This window comes from Arachis hypogaea, chromosome 6 (assembly GCF_003086295.3).
Source record: "Arachis hypogaea cultivar Tifrunner chromosome 6, arahy.Tifrunner.gnm2.J5K5, whole genome shotgun sequence".
Lineage (NCBI taxonomy): Eukaryota > Viridiplantae > Streptophyta > Magnoliopsida > Fabales > Fabaceae > Arachis > Arachis hypogaea.
In genome coordinates this window covers 91,405,979-91,426,982 of record NC_092041.1, presented here as the reverse complement: position 1 = coordinate 91,426,982, position 21,004 = coordinate 91,405,979, and the positions used below count along the sequence as shown (strand labels likewise).

Here is a 21,004-nt window from a genome sequence, read left to right as displayed (position 1 = left end):
CTGAACTAAATATAAGAAATATTTGCCTACCACATAGCACGTGATGATGTGACAACTCATTCATCATCTACTATTAGATTAGTTGGATTGCATATTCTGCAACACCTCTTTCAATGATGTTACCAAAGTAACACAGGATGAATGATAGATGAATTGAATATCAAATAATAATTTAATAATCTTTATTTTAATGGATTTTGATTACTACTTCTTCTGTTTTAAAATAAGTGTTATTTTTATTTTTATAATTTTCTAAAAAATTAATATATTTAGATAAAAAAATTATTTAGATATATTATTTTTTTATGAAATTAAAATAAAAATAATATTTATTTTAAAGATAAAAAATATTAATTTTTGTTAAGTAAGCAAAAGAAAAACTTTTTTTATTTAAAAAACTAGAATTAATGTATTTAGTTTCATCGATAATTAATTTTTATCAGTTTTTCATATAAATTCTTTTTTTAGTATCTTAAAAATATTCGTTAGCAAAATTGTAATTTTATTTTTCTGACTATAATTTAGTATTATCAATTTATCATTGCAATGCCCAATTTTGAGACCCATTATTTCCATTGCCTTCTTACTTTCGTTCATTATTCTGAGCTTTTTCAGTTGTTAGTCAAAACTCAAAACTCAACGAAACAAACAAAAAAGTAGGAAGGAAAAAAAAAAACAAAAAGACACACACTCTTCTCTCCGTCTCCGAAACCAAAACGCAGAGTTCCCAAAATTCCCAAACAGCAATGCCGATTTTGCGCAAACCCTAACTCCATAGCCTTCATTTTCTCCGACCAATTCTCCTTCGTCATCGCCATGAACGTCGACCGCTACCTAAAGGAGCTCTCCGGCTCTTCCCAGCGAATCCCGACGGAGCAGAGCTTCCACCATTTCTACCTCAACTTCGACGAATTCAAGCGCCCGATCGACGAAATCGCACGTCGCTCGCAGTCGATGCTGGAGAGCATCGGCGTCACCACGCATGCATGGAACACCGGCGTGGATTTCCCGTCCGACATCGACGATGCTTACGAGTGGGTGGTTGACATGAACGATGAGCTCTTGGAATGGTTTGACGAGTCAGTGAGCGAGGTTCGGAAGGCGAGGGAGGAGGACGAGGAGTTCGAGGAGGTGGAGCTGGAGAACGGGTTCGGGTTGGTTCGAGTCAAGAAGGAGGGAGGTGGTGTTGGGAAGAAGAAGGTGGAAGCAGCGGGGACTACGGAAACGACGAAGCCGAAGGTGTCGTTTCACTTAGCCACGGTTAGGAAGCCTCAGGATGTGTACGACATTGTCGTTAACAACACCAACGTGCCGTTTGAGCATATTTGGTTGGAGAAGAGTGAGGATGATCAGAGGTTCATTCATCCTTTGGTGTGTTTCTCTTTTTCTTGTTTTTTTTTTGTTCCTTTTTTTTTTCCACAATGCACATTGGAATTTGGTTGATATATTGAAGTTTGATTTTTGTTCTCTCTCTCTCTCTCTCTCTCTCTCTCCTGAGCGGAGAAGATACACTTGTGGGGTGAGGAAATGGGGAGAACATTTTTGGATTGCATTTATGTGTGACATTACTACATGCAAGTATAAACCATGAAGTTTACTGCGATTTTTGCCCACGTAGTTATTCTGGTGAAGTAATGGTTGTTATTAAATAAGTATAATCTTTTCTTTTTTTTCCCTCGTCTTTATTGGCATTAAATCTTGGTGTCGGACTTGGTAGTATTGAACCTTTATATTTTATTGGCTGGCTGAACTTGTTTTGCATAATTTCATTGGTTATCTGCAAACAAATTTACATTTCTTTTCATTGTTTTTGTTTTTGCTATGCTTAAATGTTTCAAAATTTTGGTTCTTATTTATTTGTGTTAGTTTTATTGCTTTTGTATTTTTATCAGTATTATATTATTACCATGTTTTTATTGAATTACTGTATGATTATTATAACTAATTTACATTTCAGGAGAAACACTCTTATTTGGAGTTTGTTGATAAAAATCTTGAGGGTTTAGTGCCAATGAAGCCTCCTGCAATGGAATGCACTCCTTTCAAGCTAGTGGAGGACGTCAAAGGATTGAAGGAATTGGCTGCGAAGCTGCGTGCTGCTGATGAATTTGCGGTAAAACATAAGTCCTATTGTTATGTGTTGCTAAAAGTTTTCCTTTTCATAGCTTGTTATGCCACTAGATTCTATGTTTGCATCCAGTTAACTATTCTGCTATGTGCTGCTTATTGAACAGTTATTGGCGAGTGAGCAAAAACGAAATTAGCGATAGACCCTCCTGTTTGGTTTATGTGTTCGATCTCTGTAGTGTTTCTGTTTCTGGAATGTGACATGAAAAGTGAAATGGCAAACACAATTTTATTATGCTTTCTCTTTTTTCTTCAAAAAATCTTGTAAACTGAAAACGAAAATAGGAAACTGTGATTTATGTACTTAACATGGTGGATGATTTATTGAAGTAATGTAGTGATATGCTCAATGCTTAAATATCACAGATATGATCTCATAATTGTGTTGTTTGGATTTATGTTTACCTAGTTGTCAATCATAGTCCGTTATTTTGGGGATCTTTTCCCCCTTTCAAAATGCATTTAGGTTAAGATGATTTAATTTTGTTTTTGTGCTATGTAGTTCTTTTGCTCTTTCTTTTGTCTTGTGAATGCTATTTTGTTTCAATTCATATAGTATAACTATTGGACCAACATTTTCAGTTTGTTGTAGTTACTGCACCTATAATATTACTTATAGTATTCTTTTGACTTTTTTCTTATTCTCTTATGATATTTAGGTGGATTTGGAACATAATCAATATCGTTCATTCCAAGGTTTGACTTGCTTGATGCAAATCTCAACCAGGACTGAGGATTTTATTGTAGATACTTTAAAGCTCCGTGTCCATGTTGGGCCTTATCTGCGTGAAGTCTTTAAGGACCCTACAAAGAAGAAGGTCTGATATACATGCTTGATGTTTATTTATTTAAATTTTGCTTCTTTGTGTTGACCCTTTTAATGGTTAATCAGGTCTTGCATGGAGCAGATCGAGATATTGTGTGGTTGCAACGGGATTTTGGAATATATGTTTGTAATATGTTTGACACGGGCCAGGTTTGTGTATTATAATTATAATTCCAAATAAAATAATATGGTGAGAATAGTACAATGGTAAACTAACCTAAAAAGAGAGGAAAGTATGCATATCTTATATCTACCTTGTGCCAATATCTCCACAGGAAACTGCTATAAAACCTCAATGATCTTCAAGCTACCAACAAGTGCTTTACTTACAACTAAATTCCTTGAATTTCTATTGTCCTTATATTCTTTTTCCATTACCACCACTCCACATCCTTCATTTGGCTTTCATTACGGGCAAACCAAATCTTTGTAAAGGAAAATATAGAGTAACTCTAGAAAATGAATCCCATATCATGCTGCCTGCAGTCATAAAATTTTAAAAGAATGAACTCCGCATTGATGGAAGTATGAAATCTCTACTCAGCTCCAAAGATGCTCAGCACACTATCTCAGCAGATCCTAAGTCCTCAACTGTCTCTTTAATCTATCTTTTAAACTAGTCATACATGATTGTATGCATTTTGGATGAGTTTGGGACCACTAATTTTCAACTACCTTGGGAGTAATAATATATCATTGTACTTTTGCCAGCAATGGACAAAATGCTTGAATTGAGCCTATAGTGAGATTTATCGGTGCTTTGTGTTTTATTGAGCCTTTCCTTGTTTGTCTGGTCTGCTCTAGTTACTTCACGAGTTTCTGCATATTTAATTATATGAGTGCTTTTGAAATGGGAAAAATAGCTAGCTGTTTTTTTATGTTAGTATTTTGAGGCATTTCCTGGATTCTCTATTGGCTGCAAGCTTGTCATATAACCTCAACCTCAAGATCTAATAAGAAATTTATTTTCATTTTGACAATTACGTAAATGAAAACTATTTCATGCATTCATTGTGCGTTGGCCTCTTCTGTGAAATTAGGCAGTGTTTGGTTAGTGTCTCTCAGACACAGATACAAAAATTTTTTACTATGGCGATGATGCACTAGACACAATAGGCTATACCAAATGTCAACTCTACCCTCTATGCTATAACCACTATTTCACCACCACCACCACCATTGCTTTTCACCATCACCTTCACCATCACCATCACCACTATTTTGAGGCATTTCGTGGATTCTCTATTGGCTGTAAGCTAGTCATATAACCTCAAGATCTAATAAGAAATTTATTTTCATTTTGACAATTACATAAATGAAAACTATTTCATGCATTCATTGTGCGTTGGTCTCTTCTGTGATATTAGGCAGTGTTTGGTTAGTGTCTTTTAGACACAAAGATATACAAATTTTTTGCTATGTTTGGTGATGATGCATTAGACACAATAGGCTATACCAAATGTCAATTCTACCCTCTATGCTATAACCACTATTTCACCACCACCACCACCACCAAGATTGCTTTTCACCATCACCACCAGGGATTTTTCAACCTCAAGCTAAATTATTACCATCAACAACTCTAATTTAATAAACAATTCAACAATTATTTTTTAAAGAAAAGGAAAAAAAAAACTAAAACAGATTGAAAAGGAAAAGAAAGGAAGGTGAGAGGGAGGCAGTGAAGGTTGAGCAGAGGTGGATGCGGTGCAGATCTGGAAAACGTGATGGTGGTGGATGACATGAATAGGAAGAGAGGTGGACGTGGAGGAGGAAGAGAGGCAAGGCATATAACGACTCGAGACGGAGGTGCAATACGAAGAAGGAAGGAGGTGCGGTGAAGACAAAGAGGGTTGAGGGAGAAGGCAGTGGCAGAGGGGGGAGCTAGGAGGCAGAAGGAGGAGGGATAGAAAAAGGGGGGAGCAGAGAGTGGGATAAGAGGGATTAGGGTTATGTTAGGGGACAAAGCTGAAATTTTAAAAATTAATCAGGGACCAAAGTGGGAAAAATTGTCTCAAAACTTGTGTCTTAGTGTAAGCAGCTTTAAAGAGATTCATGTCTCAACAAAAAAACCGGTAGACATGTACCACCGTGTACATGTCTCTGGTTGACATGGACGCTAACCAAACACTGCTTTAAGAAATGGTGAACCAAGTTGTATAGTTTTTTAGCTTTCCGTCATCCCATGTTTTGCTATACACTCTTGCATTATTATATATCTAAAACACATGTATTGAAATATTGATTGTATTGTTCAGGCTTCTAGGGTGTTAAAATTGGAGAGATTTAGTTTGCAATATCTTTTACTACACTTGTGTGGGGTTACTGCAAACAAAGAGTAAGTTGTGTTGTTTATTTTAAGAGTTGCCCTTCCTTGAGTTGTTCTATTGCGTGAACACAGATCTTTTAATTATCTTTTAATGTCTGTGGCTTGGCTTATTCCTTTCATTCTTGCTGATGTTCTTCAACTCCTTGCAGATACCAGAATGCAGATTGGAGACAACGCCCTCTTCCTGATGTTATGATAAGGTGCAATGTTGTTTTGATTCCTTGTTTATTCTTGTTATTCCCTGATGTCATGGATTTGTAGACTCTCCCTGCAGTTTAATTACTACAATTTTTATGAACTGTTATTCTGATGACAGATATGGCAGAGAAGATACACACTATCTGCTGTATATATATGACCAACTGAGAATCAAGTTATTTGCTTTGTCCAAGGAATCTGAAAGTTCTGAAAATCCTCTGGTGGAGGTAAGTTGATATCAAACTAGCTAGATGAGCAAGTAATCTATCAATCCTTTACTTAAGCTGTGGGCCTACTTTGTTCTCTTAGACTGCTTTGTTTCTACTATTTGCACTCTAAAGGATACTGAAAGCATGCAATTGCTGGTGACCTATTTGACTTTTACCTGGTCAATATTTTAATTATACATCCTTCTTTTTATTCCCTTAATCAAACAGCAAAACAGCTTTTTGAGAAAGAAAATGTAAACCATTGCTGAGTACCTGGCTGCCTGATTTAATGATTTTTTTTCTTCTATTTATCTACTTATTTGTTTATTTTTCCCTTAAATTTCATTTATTGTCACTGGCAGGTTTACAAGCGTAGTTATGATGTCTGCATGCAACTATATGAGAAAGAGCTTCTAACAGAAGACTCGTATCTTCATATATATGGGTTTGTAATGTTATTTATTCTTATGTAGTATTTGTCTGTTGAGGTTTCTGTTACTCATTTAGTTCCTCCCAAAAGGTGTCCACAAAAGATGAATTACTATTTTATATACAGGTTGCTGGGGGCTGGTTTTAATGCTCAGCAGCTTGCTGTTGTTTCAGTAAGTTGCTCTTCAATTTCTGATTTGTTTATCGCATACGCTCAGTTACTTGGGAAATGAAAATGGGTCTGATTCTTCTGTTGAACACCAGTTTTGTTATGTGTCTATGTACCCCGTGGCGAAATCTTTTCAAGATTTGGACTTACTGGTCAGTCCTATTTTGTGAAGAGAAACATGGATGTTTTTTTGTTTTTTTGTTTTTTTTGGGAGGGGGGAGGATGGAGCTAGGGTTTCATCAGGATTCTCTTTCACTCAAGTGTGGAAAAGTGATTCCGACCCTGTACTTATGGTGTTCTAGGGGTAATTCTATATTTTAATGAAATAAAATGACAGGTTTGTACTATAGTGTCTAGTATCATATCCACCTCAAGTTTTACAACACGGATATGGAGATAAAGCATACTGCATGTTGTTCTTGTATCTTCTCTAATACAGATGCATTTTTGTTTCTTTTTTTTTTTTTGCCTTCTATTTTCTTAGTAACCCAGCTGGCACTAGTTTAGAATGGTTAACATGCTGAAGGTGGGTTCTATCATGAGAAACAGATTTGGTTGGGCCCCCAAATATACTTTCTTTTATAGCAAACTGCATGACATAAGTTTAATTAGAAACATAAACCAATGAACCAGGTATGAACATGTAATACAGCATGAACCAGGTGCAGTGTCTAGAGTTCATAAAATTGCCACACACTTGTACCAAAAGAAATAGTAGCATTCGTTGCTTATGGCCCATACATTATATTTCAAATATTTTACTCTTGTGGCTGGCAGGGGCTTAATGAATGGCGGGACATTTTGGCTCGTTCAGAAGATGAGAGTACTGGCTTTATTTTACCAAATAAAGTACTTCTTGAAATAGGTAAATAAAAGTTATGGAAGATTTTGGAGAATGTTGGTCTAACAAGTAGGAGTTTGTGGACATACATCAAACTAAACTTTGTTAATATCATCTAAAGCAAAGCAGATGCCTGTTACTATAAGCGGTCTTCGGCGATTGACATCATCAAAGCTCCCATATGTTGATCACAATCTTGATGTCATTGTCAACATTGTCAGACATGCCATTCAAAATGCTGCTCCTTTTGAAGAAGCGGCACTACGCTTGAAAGAAACATATGCTGCAAAAATGAAGGAAGCAAGATTGAAAGCAGCACAAGAAGCAAGTGTAAGTGATATATATTTTACAGTTAAAAGTTTCTAGAAATGATTTGACTGTATTTTTTGATATTATGTACGTGTGGTACTATACAGGGACTTCCATAGTGTTGGTTTAATCTTATTTCTTAACTATTTGGTGGTTATTTTTCTTTTCCTGGAAGCTTGTTCATAATTATATATATGATCAAGATGAGCGGTCTAAGTCAATCTGACTAAACACAAGGTGTGTATATAGTCTGTTATCATACCTGTATCCAGTGTGTAATATGCAATGAGATAGAAAATACAAATCTTGTGTCATTGTTAGTATGGCTCTTAATTAATTCCCCAATGTTATATAGGATTAAGTTCTTTATGTGTATGAACTATCCAATTTCATAATTTACAATTCAATAATTGAAAAATTATTCATAAAATATCTATAAGCACTTCTATTTTCCTCACTTTCTCGTCTTTCCTTTCTCTATAAGCTTGATCAGCTGACCTGAAAATCTCGACCAAATGTGTGTTGGACCAACAAAACTGAAGTGAAAAATAAGTTTGACTTGACTCTGGCACTCTGCCAATGTGGGGTTTGGTTACAGTCAGCCTGCAAGTCCGAGATACCAAAATCAATTATTAAAGTTACAAGCCTTAGTTCCATTCACATCATTATCACATATAGTAATCTATTTTTATTTTTGAAAAAAAATTATTAGAAGTAAATATTTGTCATTTTATAAAAGTTAAATAAGTTATTGAAATTAGTATCTTTTGTTAAACAAGTTATTGAAATTTTTATTTTTAGACTATAGTCAAATGTATGTATACATAGAGTACCAACTAACTGGTTGGCCTGCATAAGTGCATAACCCATGTCCGCATAGTATTGGACTAGGCCTATGATCTCGCCCCTCACTATATTAGGCCCCCAATGGCCTGGTCTAGCCTAATTGACACAGTTGAGTGCTTAAAAATTGTTGATATTTTCAGATTTTTGTTTGGTTATAATTGTGTGCATCAAAACCTATATGATCACCTTACAGGTCGTAGATGCTGCTCCTGTTGAAGATGGAGTAGAAGCTTCTCATCTGCTAGATTTTGAACATACACCCGAAGAAGAAAGTACTGTCATTGATAATTCAACCTGTGTTAATATCTCAGAGACCCTTCCATTTTCTTATGATCTGAAGGAGGATTGCTCTCAGCATGAAGATATGAATGGACAAGTAAAAATTAAATCCAGTTGTCTAACTTTAGAGCTTCCACAGGTGAGTCTTAGTGCAACCTTGATGCACTTCCTCTGCACCTATGGTTGAAATCGAAAGTTTTAATTTACTCGCATTGATGCTATTTTATTGTTTTGGCCTGAGTGAACAGCATAAATCTAATTATTGCTGATGGTTGATGGGATGATGTAACAAATGTACAGGTAGTAGGAGGGCCTATTGATGCTATTGCTGATGCTCTGTCAGGCGATTCAGCTTCAAGAAATAGGCTTAATCCTAATGAGAAGGTTAGCTTTTTGTCTTGGAACATTACAAAGTATGTCTCTTACATGCAGAGGATGTAAACCAGTATTTCTCTTACATATTTTTGGCAATTCTGAATCATCTAATGAGGCTTGTGTGATTACACTACCTTGTGAATTTGTATGCTATATATAATTAGTTGCTCCCATACTTAAAGCCAAAGCTGCTGCTTCTTAGGTCAAGGAAGAGATCAAGCTAGATCGCATTAGGATGTCAGTCAAGCTGGAGCCAGTTTCCGCTGCTGTGTCGGCTGATACAGTGATGATAGACTCCAGTATAGATTCCGGCTGTATGACTCAGAACAACCTATTAGGCTCTGAATGAGTAGCGTAAGGAAAATTCCAATACATCCTCTTTTGGAAATGGGGTTTAAGATGAGTCAACATCTCTCTCAGAACACTCATGAAGGTGGTAAAAAAAGCTTCAGTCAATTATTCAAATTAACAAAACTAGAAGGATCGAGGTAACCTCAGACTTAAGTGCTGAATTCATCAAATTGTAAAATGGCAAGGAAACAAGTTGATTTTGGAGGAGATAGTTAGGATTCATCATCTTGTGGAGCTACTGGATTCAGGATAGCACGAAGTCGGGTTCGACCTCAAAATTTGGTGTTGCAGAAAGTTAGCAGGTAGCTGACTTTCCAGCTTTTGGGAATTTATATAACGCAACTGATAAGAGTGGAAAAAAATATGTTCTTCTATGTACAAAAATTAATGAGAAATCCAGATGTTGACTTCATTGTCTCACTCTTTGGAAGTCCATGTTGAGCAAAATCAAGATCATGCCTTTAAGCTGTTAAAATCTTGCAATTAAAAATTTGCAGCGGCAGTAACATAATCAGTTGATGTCACAGGTTATGTTTGGGACAAAGCTCTATAGGCAAATAATATAGTAACTCTTAAAAAAATGAGTTAACTCGTGCATAAGTTATTGAATTGCTCATTTGTGTAGAAAGACCTTGATTTCTAATACTGCCCAATATGCTGAATCTAAAGTGTAAAATGCTGGCGTAATTGTTGGACTGCATTTATGCCTATATATGCTTAATTATTGTTTGATAAATCGGATTTCTTTTCAACTTAAGTTTTGGAGTCAATAGAGCTTTAAGAACCAAAGTGTTTGGATTGAAGACATCGTCCCCCATAAGTAGACCCCACACCCCTTACATTGTTTTTTCATTTGGAAAAAAAGTGTTACTAGTTTTCAAACCGAAATCTGTTTTTAATTAAATGATCATTGCCACAAATGTGCAAAACTGCAAATTGAAGACTAATTATCGCTTTTTATTTTATCTTTTCCTTAATTTATTAAGTTGAAGATGGTCCGTTGGGAAAATAATAACTAATGTCTAAAAACTCCCTGATATTAGAGGATAAAAAAGTTACACAAGCAAAAAAAATATTTATCTGCAATAAAGTAAAATACTTAACTAAATACTTTATGTGTATTTTTGTTTTTTTTATTTCTTATTCGTTTCTTCTTTTTCTTATACTTCTACTGTTTCTTTTTCTTTTTTCCCCTTCATCTTTCTCTTTTGTTATTATCATTGTCCTCGTCAGTCCGGACTACCTCTTCTTCTTTCTCCTCTTCTTTTTATTTGATTTCTTTTGTTTTTCCTTTTTTTTTTCTCTTTTTCCTTTATTATCATCACCATAATCATTATCTTCTTCTTCTTTTTAATTAAATATTACACCATTAGTTTAACGATTCATTTAGTTGTAAATGACACGGTTAAAAAATTTTCTGTCACGATTAAAAATTTCGATTTTTTTTAATTTTGGATAATTTAAAACTATCATTCCTCCTTCTCCTCTTCCTCCTTATGGTCATCATAGTCATTTTTTATTTCATATTTTTATAATTCTTGTTTCACCCTTCTAATAAAAATCTGTCACGGCTAAAAAATTTCAATGTCAAAAATTAAAAAACTTCTTGTATCATGGTTAAAAAGTTTCGGTGCTATTGTTTATTAAATTATGCATAATTCAAAACTACTCCTCTTTTTTAGTTTAATACCACACAATCAATTTAGTGATAATAAAACATATCATTTAGTTAGAAATGACATAGAAATTTTTAGTAAATGACACAAAAAGTCTTTAAAGAATCACAAATTTAAAATCTTAACTCATTCAACCAACAAAATATATTTAAATATATTTTAGAATAAAAAAAATACATCAATTTGTTATAAATGAGACAAAAATAGTTAAACCTCTTATACATAAATTCAATACCACCCAATTAGTTCAATGATAAGAAAAGTACATCATGTTGAGTTTGAAAAACTAATCCATATGATGAACAAACATAATTGTTAGTTTAACTTATTTGGTTTAGTGTGCAAAAAAAAAAAACAAATCAAACATCTTGGCCCAAGGAACAAATAATCAAGCCCACACATTGTGGTCCATCATAACTAAGCCAAGCCTTATCACAAGTCCATAAACCAAATATGAGGAAATAAATAAATGAGCCCAAAATTCTTGAAGCCTCATACGGTTACCTACTCCCATACCTCAAGAAACTTGAATCCCAAGTTCAATTCACTTTAATCCTACTTAGCTTCCACCTAAAGTCAACAGTTCTCTCTTCTCTCCTTTCACTTTGGTCACGTCATTCACAAAAAAAAAAAAGAAAGAAAAGGAAAGTGCAAAAGGTATGGTAGGTTGAAGAATGATGAATCCACATTTCATGGTATTTATTTGGTCTAATTGGGTGGATTTTATTGACTTTTCTTGCATTTATTCATTGAAATAACATAGTTTCATGATTTCTTCCTAAATTGTGCTTAAAAGTGAAAACATGCTTTTTAAGCCCTAAAATTGCTAAATTTTATTCACTTTAATTCCATTTGATGCCTTGATGTGTTTGTTAAGTGATTTAAGGTTTTGAAGACAAATATGGATTGAAGAAGTGAGGAAGGAAAGCATGCAAAATGAGAGAATTCTCAAGAAATGAAGGATTTGTAAAGTTGTTAATATTGACCTCTCGATACTAAATTGATCATAACTTGAGCTATAGAGGTCCAAATGAGGCATTTCCAGCGGCATTGGAAAGCTAATATCCGAGGTTTCAAAATGATATGCATGTCTATAGTGGACATGGAGTTTGGGTATGCGTACACACACACTTGTGAGTACGGACAAGAAGAAAATCAGCAAGTGTACGTACGCACAAGTCCTGGCACGTGACCTCATTAAATGCAAAATATTGGCAGTGATTTTTGGGCTTGCAGAGCCCAATTCAACTCATTTCTAAAGCTATTTCAAGCCAAATTGAAGAGGGATGAAGGGGGGAGCAATTAGGTTTAGGTTTTATCATGTTTTAGGATAGTTTTCTAGAGAGAGAAGCTCCCATTTCTCTCTAGAATTTAGGGTTTTTGTCTTAGTTTCTTTTTAATTTCAGATTTTAATTCTTATTTTAATGTAGTTTCATTTATGTTTGTATGCTTTCTTGTCTTAATCTTCTGAATTTCTTTTGTCATTTTTTCAATTTTGTCTTTTTTTAGTTTATGAATACTCTTATCAATTTTGGTTTCATTAATGAAATTTTAATATTTTATGTTTATTTGATGCTTATTTGAGTTGTTATTATCATTTTATTACAATTGGTAGTTATAGATTTTATTATTATTTCATTTTATGATATTTTTATTTTATGCATGCTAGGTGTTTGATAAAATGTCTCTTATAGTTTTTGTATAGTTTTTCACATTCTTGACTTGGACTTAGATAATTAGGTGAACTTAAGTTATGGATGTCCAATCCATATTGTGTTAGGATTATTAGTTGGTTTGGTTTCCATTAACGCTAGTCTTTCACTAAATTAATTAGTGAGTTGACTAGGACTTATGGATTAAGATCAATTATGTCCTTTTGACTCATCCTCGATGTTAGGATAGACTAATTGGGATTAATTCTACGCAATTACCATGTTTGTGGTCCATGATTAAGACAGGAATCCTCAATTCCCCAATCCTTGCCAAGAGTCATTTTTGTCACTTGAATTCTATTTTTGATATTGCTTGCTTTGAGTTTTAATTTCCTTGCATGCTTATTTAATTTCTTGCCTTTTAATTTTCTTGCTGATTGCTATCATCAAAACCCCACTTTCTCCATAGCCAATAATTGAGCACTTAATTACAATTCCTAGGGAGAACGACCCGGAATTTCAAACTCTCAATTAATTTGTGTTGATTGTGACATCTTTAATTTAAACTTTGATTGAGAGTTAATTGTTGGTCTAGACTATGTTTGCAACGAGATTCTATTTTTGTGAAATTTTAGATCAACATTAACTCTCACATCAAAGAACAAAAGACTTGTTTCCAATTCCAAGCAAGAAGAAAGGGCTATAACCAAGAAGTTAGTCATACTTCGGTAAGAGCACATCAAAAAGTTTCTTCCCTCTTTTGTGCTACATTGAGGAACCAAGAAGAAATCTACAAAGTCTCAAGCATAAATTGAGCAACTATGGAGGAAGTGAAGTCAACTTTGGTTAGTTGCTCATCCATGGACCAAATCTAAACTTGGAGCGAAAGCAAAGCTCTACGGTCAAGATTGAAGAAGTTTGAAGAAAAAGGATGAGAGAGAATGGGTAAGTTGCATGCAATAGATTTGGATCTCTTTTTCATCACTGACAAAGCCACTGTAAGCTCTGTGAAGGAGAAGAAGACAGTATGGACTTTGAACTAGCTTCAAACTTGGAAGCTTCACTCTTCTATAATAAGGGTGAACGGCCAAGGGCTGAAGGCAAGAGAAAAAGAACAAAGCACAGAGTTCGGTTCTCATAGCTTCCTAAGCTTTTGAGTTCTTCTCCTTCATGGTTCTCATTTAGTTTTTTTTCTTCTATTTAATCTGTCTGAGTCTCATTGAAAAAGGCAATCATGGTGAAGTTTGTAAGAAAAAGCCCATGAGAGGTAAAAGGCAATGAGTTAAACTAGGAGAAAAAAAGCCATATGATGTCACAAATTTTCTTTGTACATCTTCCAGTTTTGTTTCATGATCCTGTGGGGATTCCCTTACTAGTTGGGTTAGCACTTGGTTGTTGAAAGTTAGGTTGAGTCCTAGTCAAGTTCAGATTGGGTTAGAATCTGGATTTGTCCCAGATAGGACTGGGTAGATTCTAGGAAAAGCATTGATGTATGTAATGTGTTGAAAAATTTAGTAAAATTCCATCATAATTGTGATGGAGACTGGATATAGACTACATTGCACTAAGTAGCTGAACCAGGATACATCTGGGTGTTACTTCTTCAAATCTTCTCTACTTTGCTTCCATTTTTGTTACTCAGGAGAAAAAATGAAAATCTCTCCGGTGCACGAAATTGTGATCTCAATGGCGCCAACAACTTGGTACGCACAATTGTAATCTCAACTCTTTTTCACAACTTTGCACAACTAACCAGAAAGTGCACTGGGTCGTCCAAGTAATACCTTACGTGAGTAAGGGTCGATCCCACGGAGACTGTCGGCTTGAAGCAAGCTATGGTCATCTTGTAAATCTTAGTCAGGAGGATTCAAATGGTTATGAAGTTTTGATAATTAAAAGATAAATAAACATAAAAGAAAGATAGAGATACTTATGTAATTCATTGGTGGGAATTTCAGATAAGCGTATGGAGATGCGTTATTCTTTCTGAATCTCTGCTTTCCTACTGTCTTCATTCAATCATTCATACTCCTTTCCATGGCAAGCTGTATGTTGGGGATCACTGTTGTCAATGGCTACCTCCCGTCCTCTCAGTGAAAATGGTCCTCTAAGGTTTCTGTACGACTAATCAACTGTTGGATTTCTTGTCTCAGATGAAAAATACCAGGCACAGCTACCGCATGGCTAATCAGCTGTTGGTTCTCGATCGTGTCAGAATAAGATCCAATGATCCTTTTGCGTCTGTCACTATGCCCCACAGTCGTGAGTTTGAAGCTTGTCACAGTCATCCCATCCCAGATCCTACTCGAAATACCACAGACAAGGTTTAGACTTTTCGGATCTCAAGAATGCTGCCAATTGATTCTAGCTTATACCACGAAGACTCTGATCTCAAGGAATTGAAGGCTCTGTTGTCAGGAGAGGCAATCAAACGCATGGACCAGGAATCCAAGGGATATGCATTCAAGCCTGTTTTCATGTAGAACGGAAGTGTTTGTCAGGCACTCGTTCATAAGTTGAGAATGGTGATGAGTGTCACATAATCATCACATTCATCATGTTCTTGTGTGCGAATAGATATCTTAGAACAAGAATAAGCATGAATTGAATAGGAAACAGTAGTAATTGCATTAATACATGAGGAACAGCAGAGCTCCACACCTTAATCTATGGTGTGTAGAAACTCCACCGTTGAAAATACATAAGTGATCATTGTGTTCATTGGCTTCGGCCCCAGAGAGGGAACCAGAATAACCAAGACTAAGGTCTAAGGACTAAATGTCCAAAGATGATCTAAGGATAATCCAAAGATATGAGTACAATAGTAAAAAGTCCTATTTATACTAAACTAGTTACTAGGGTTACAAAAATAAGTAAATGATGCATAAATCCACTTCCGGGCCCACTTGGTGTGTGCTTGGGCTGAGCATTGAAGCTTTCATGTGTAGAGACTTTTCTTGGAGTTAAACGCTAGTTTTTATGCCAGTTTGGGCGTTTAACTGCAGCTTCTATCCTGTTTTTGGCGTTTAACGCCAGAATAGGGCTTAAATTGGCGTTTGAACGCCAGTTTGCGTCGTCAAAACTCGAGCAAAGTATGAATTATTATATATTGCTGGAAAGCCTTGGATGTCTACTTTCCAACGCAATTGAGAGCGCACCATTTAGATTTCTGTAGCTCCAAAAAATCCATTTCGAGTGCAGGGAAGTCAGAATCCAACAGCTTCAGGAGTCCTTTTTCAGCCTCTGAATCAGATTTTTGCTCAAGTCCCTCAATTTCAGCCAGAAAATACCTGAAATCACAGAAAAACACACAAAATCATAGTAAAGTCCAGAAATGTGAATTTTGCTTAAAAACTAAAAAAATATACTAAAAAGTAGCTAGATCCTACTAAAATTTACCTAAAAATAATGCCAAAAAATGTATAAATTATCCACTCTTCACAACACCAAACTTAAATTGTTGCTTGTCCCCAAGCAACTGAAAATAAAATAGGATAAAAAGAAGAGAATATACAATGAATCTCACAATATCAATGAAACTTAGTCCTAATTAGATGAGTAGGGCAAGTAGCTTTTTGCATCTGAACAGTTTTGGCATCTCACTTTATCCTTTGAAATTCAGAATGATTGGAATCTATAGGAACTCAGAATTTTAGATAGTGTTATTGATTCTCCTAGTTCAGTATGTTAATTCTTGAACACAGCTACTTTATGAGTCTTGGCCGTGGCCCTAAGCACTTTGTTTTCCAGTATTACCACTGGATACATAAATGCCACAAACACATAACTGGATGAACCTTTTCAGATTGTGACTCAGCTTTGCTAAAGTCCCCAGTTAGAGGTGTCCAGAGTTCTTAAGCACACTCTTTTGCTTTGGATCACGACTTTAACCACTCAGTCTCAAACTTTTCACTTGGACCTTCATGCCACAAGCACATGATTAGGGACAGCTTGATTTAGCCGCTTAGGCCTGGATTTTATTTCCTTGGGCCCTCATATACATTAATGCTCAAAGCCTTAGATCCTCTTTACTCTTGCCTTTTGGTTTAAAGGGCTATTGGCTTTTTCATCTTGCTTTTTCTTTTTCTTTCTCTTTTTTTTTGCCATTTTTTTGTTATTTTCTCCTTTTCACTGCTTTTTCTTACTTCAAGAATCAATTTCATGATTTTTCATATCATCAATAACATTTCTCTTTGTTCATCATTCTCTCAAGAGCCAACAATTTTAACATTCTTAAACTTCACTATCAAAAATATGCACTGTTCAAGCATTCATTCAAAAAACAAAAAGTATTGCCACCACATCAAAATAATTAAACTAATTTCAAGATAAAATTTGAAGTCCAAGTACTTCTTGTCCTTTTGTAATTAGGCACATTTTTCATTTAAGAGAGGTGAAGGATTCATGGAATTATTCATAGCTTTAAGGCATAGACACTAGACACTAATGATCATGTAATGAAGACACAAATATAGACAAACAATAAGCATCAAATTCGAAAAACAGAAAAATAAGAACAATGAAATCAAAGAACGGGTCCACTTTAGTGATGGCGGCTAGTTCTTCCTCCTGAAGATCCAATGGAATGTCTGAGCTCCTCTATGTCTCTTCCTTGCCTTTGTTGCTCCTCCCTCATAGCTCTTTGATCTTCTCTAATCTCATGGTGAATGATGGAGTGCTCTTGGTGCTCCACCCTTAGTTAGTCCATGTTGTAACTCAAGCCTTCCAAAGAGGTGTTGAGTTGCTCCGAATAGTTGTGTGGAGAAAAATGCATCCCTTGAGGCATTTCAGGGATTTCTTGATGAGGAATTTTCTCATGCTCTTGTTGAGGTCCATGTTGTAACTCTCTTGTTTGCTCCATCCTTTTCTTAGTGATGGGCTTGTCCTTTTCAATGAGGATGTCTCCTTCTATGTCAATCCCAGCCGAATTGCATAGGTGACAAATGAGATGAGGAAAGGCTAACCTTGCCAAAGTGGAGGACTTGTCAACCACATTGTAGAGTTCGAGAGGTATGATCTCATGAACTTTCACTTCCTCCCCAATCATGATATTATGGATCATGATAGCCCGATCCACAGTTACTTCGGATCGGTTGCTAGTAGGAATGATGGAACGTTGGATGAACTCCAACCATCCTCTAGCCACGGGCTTAAGGTCTGGTCTTGTCAATTGAATCGGCTTGCCTCTTGAGTCTCTTTTCCATTGATCTCCTTCCACACACATGTCCATGAGGACTTGGTCCAACTTTTGATCAAAGTTGACCCTTCTAGTGTAGGGGCGTGCGTTTTCTTGCATCATTGGCAAGTTGAACGCCAACCTTATATTTTCCGGACTGAAATCTAAGTATTTCCCCCGAACCATTGTAAGCCCATTCTTTGGATTTGGGTTCATACTTTGATCATGGCTCCTAGTGATCCATGCATTGGCATAGAACTCTTGAACCATTAAGTTTTCGACTTGTTGAATGGGGTTAGTGAGAACTTCCAAACTCCTTCTTTGGATCTCATGTCGGATCTTCAGATACTCATTCTTCTTGAGCATGAAAGGAACCTCAGAGATCACTTTCTTCTTGGCCATAACTTCATAGAAGTGGTCTTGATGGACCTTTGAGATGAATCTCTCCATCTCCCATGACTCGAGGGTGGAAGCTTTAGCCTTCCCTTTCCTCTTTCTAGAGGTTTTTCTGGCCTTAGGTGCCATAAATAGTTATGAAAAAACAAAAAGTAATGATTTTACCACACCAAACTTCAAATGTTTGCTCGTCCTCAAGCAAAAGAATAAAAAAAGAAGGGGAAGAAGAAGAAAATGGAGGAGATAGAGGGAGAGATAGGTTTGGCCGAGGGGGTAGGAGAGTGTTTGTGATGTGTAAAAATGAAGGACTGAAGAGGTGTATTTATAGGGAAAGAGAGGGAGAGTAGCCGAATAGAATTCGGTGGGTTTGGGAGGGAAAAGTCTTTGAATTTGAAAAGTGAGGTAGGTGGGGTTTTTGGGGAAGAGGGATGGAGGTGATTGGTTAAGAGAATATAGGAAAGAGAATATGATTTGATAGGTGAGTGGTGTTTTGGGTATAGTGTTATAGAGATGTGTGAGGGGGAGAGAGAGAGGTGGGGTAGGTGGGGATCCTATGGGGTCCACAGATCTTGAGGGGTCAAGGACTTCTCATCCCTGCTCCATTTAGGCATGCAAAACGCTCTTTGTATGCAATACTGGTGTTTAACGCCAAACTGCTGTCTGTTTCTAGCGTTAAATGCCAGCTTTTATACCTTTCCTGGCGTTTAACGCCAAGCTATTGCTTGATTCTGGTGTTTAATGCCAACTTGGTGCTCTGTTCTGGCATTAAACGCCAGTCTGGTACCCATTTCTGGAGTTAAACGCTCAGAATGGTGCCAGACTGGGCATTTAATGCCCATCCTGCTACCCTTACTGGCGTTTAAACACCAGTAAGTTTTTCCTCTAGGGTGTGCTGTTTCTAATGCTATTTTTGAATTTGCTTTGATTTTTGTAGTTGTTTTTGTGACTCCACATGATCATCAACCTAAAGAAAACATAAAATAACATAGATAAATAAAAATTGGGTTGCCTCCCAACAAGCGCTTCTTTAATGTCAATAGCTTGATAGTGGGCTCTCATGGAGCCTCACAGATAATCAGAGTATGGTTGGGGCCTCTCAACACCAAACTTAGAGTTTGAATGTGAGGAGATTTGTTTGACTCTGTATTGAGAGAAGCTTTTCATGCTTCTTCTCCATGTGTATAGAAGGAGAACCTTGAGTCCTAAACACAAGGTAGTCCTCATTCAATTGAAGGACCAACTCTCCTCCGTCAACATCAATCACAGCCTTTGTTGTGGCTAGGAAAGGTCTGCCAAGAATGATGGATTCATCCTCATCCTTCCCAGTGTCTAGGATTATGAAATCAGCAGGGATGTAAAGGCCTTCAACCTTCACTAGCACGTCCACTACTAGTCCATAAGCATGTTTTATTGATTTGTCTGCCATCTCTAGTGAGATTCTTGTAGCTTGTTCCTCAAAGATTCCTAGTTTCTCCATTACAGAGAGTGGCATGAGGTTAATACCTGACCCTAGGTCACACAGAGTCTTCTCAAAGGTCATGGTTCCTGTGGTACAGGGTATTAAGAATTTACCAAGATCCTGTTTCTTTTGAGGTAAAGTTTGCCGAATCTAGGTATTCAGTTCATTAATGAGCAATGGAGGTTCATCCTTCCAAGTCTCATTACCAAATAGCTTTGTATTCAGCTTTATGATTGCTCTTAAATACTGAGCAACTTGCCCTCCAACAATGTCTTCATCTTCTTCAGAAGATGAATAGTCATCAGACCTCATGAATGGTAATAGGAAGTTCAATGGAATCTCTATGGTCTCTGTATGAGCCTCAGATTCTTTTTGTTCCTCATTGGGGTACTCCTTAATGGCAAGTGGACGTTCCCTGAGGTCTTCTTCACCGAGAATCACTGCCTTTTCACTCTCTCTAGGTTCAGCCATGTTGATCACAGTAATGGCCATGCACTCTCTTTTGGGATTCTCTTTTGTATTGCTTGGGAGAGTACTTGGAGGAGTTTCAGTAACCCTTTTACTCATCTGACCCACTTGTGCCTCCAAGTTTCTGATGGAGGACCTTGTTTCATTCATGAAACTGAGAGTGGCCTTAGATAGATCCGAGAAATAGAGACTATATTTACTAAGCTAGATGGGTTCTGCTCAGAATTCTCTGTCTGTTGCTGAGAGGATGATGGAAAAGGCTTTCCATTGCTAAACCTGTTTCTTCCACCATTATTATTGTTAAAGCCTTGTTGAGGCTTTTGTTGATCCTTCCATGAGAAATTTGGATGATTTCTCTATGATGGATTATAGGTATTTCCATAGGCTTCACCCATGTAATTCACCTCTGCCATTGCAGGGTTCTCAGGATCATAAGCTTCTTCTTCAGAAGGTGCTTCTTTAGTACTGTTGGATACATTTTGCAATCCATTCAAACTCTGAAAAATTATAGTGACTTGCTGAGTCAACATTTTATTTTGAGCCAATATGGCATTCAGAGCATCAATTTCAAGAACTCCCTTCCTCTGAGGCGTCCCATTATTCACAGGATTCCTTTCAGAGGTGTACATGAACTGGTTATTTGCAACCATTTCAATGAGTTCCTGAGCTTCTGCATACGTTTTCTTCAAGTAAATAGATCCACCTGCAAAATGGTCCAATGACATCTTAGATAATTCAGACAGACCATCATAGAATATATCCAGAATGGTCTATTCTGAGAGCATGTCAAAAGGACACTTTTTGGTCGGTTGCTTGTATCTTTCCCAAGCTTCATAGAGGGATTCACCTTCTTTCTGCATGAAGGTTTGAACATCCACTCTAAGCTTGC

At 36.4% G+C, this 21,004-nt stretch overlaps 1 protein-coding gene across 1 annotated transcript; it reads left to right on the top strand.

Annotated features, from left to right (window-relative positions):
• The first annotated feature begins 496 nt into the window (after positions 1–496).
• Positions 497–9,763, top strand: LOC112696925 (protein RRP6-like 2). The gene is made up of 14 exons (XM_025749875.3): positions 497–1,371; positions 1,958–2,113; positions 2,787–2,945; positions 3,020–3,103; positions 5,212–5,291; positions 5,432–5,482; positions 5,599–5,707; positions 6,052–6,134; positions 6,246–6,291; positions 7,065–7,152; positions 7,250–7,458; positions 8,477–8,701; positions 8,863–8,946; positions 9,140–9,763. The coding sequence occupies exons 1-14, from the start codon at positions 817–819 to the stop codon at positions 9,284–9,286; spliced, it is 2,076 nt and encodes a 691-aa protein (XP_025605660.1). The 5' UTR covers positions 497–816; the 3' UTR covers positions 9,287–9,763.
• The last annotated feature ends 11,241 nt before the right edge of the window (positions 9,764–21,004 follow it).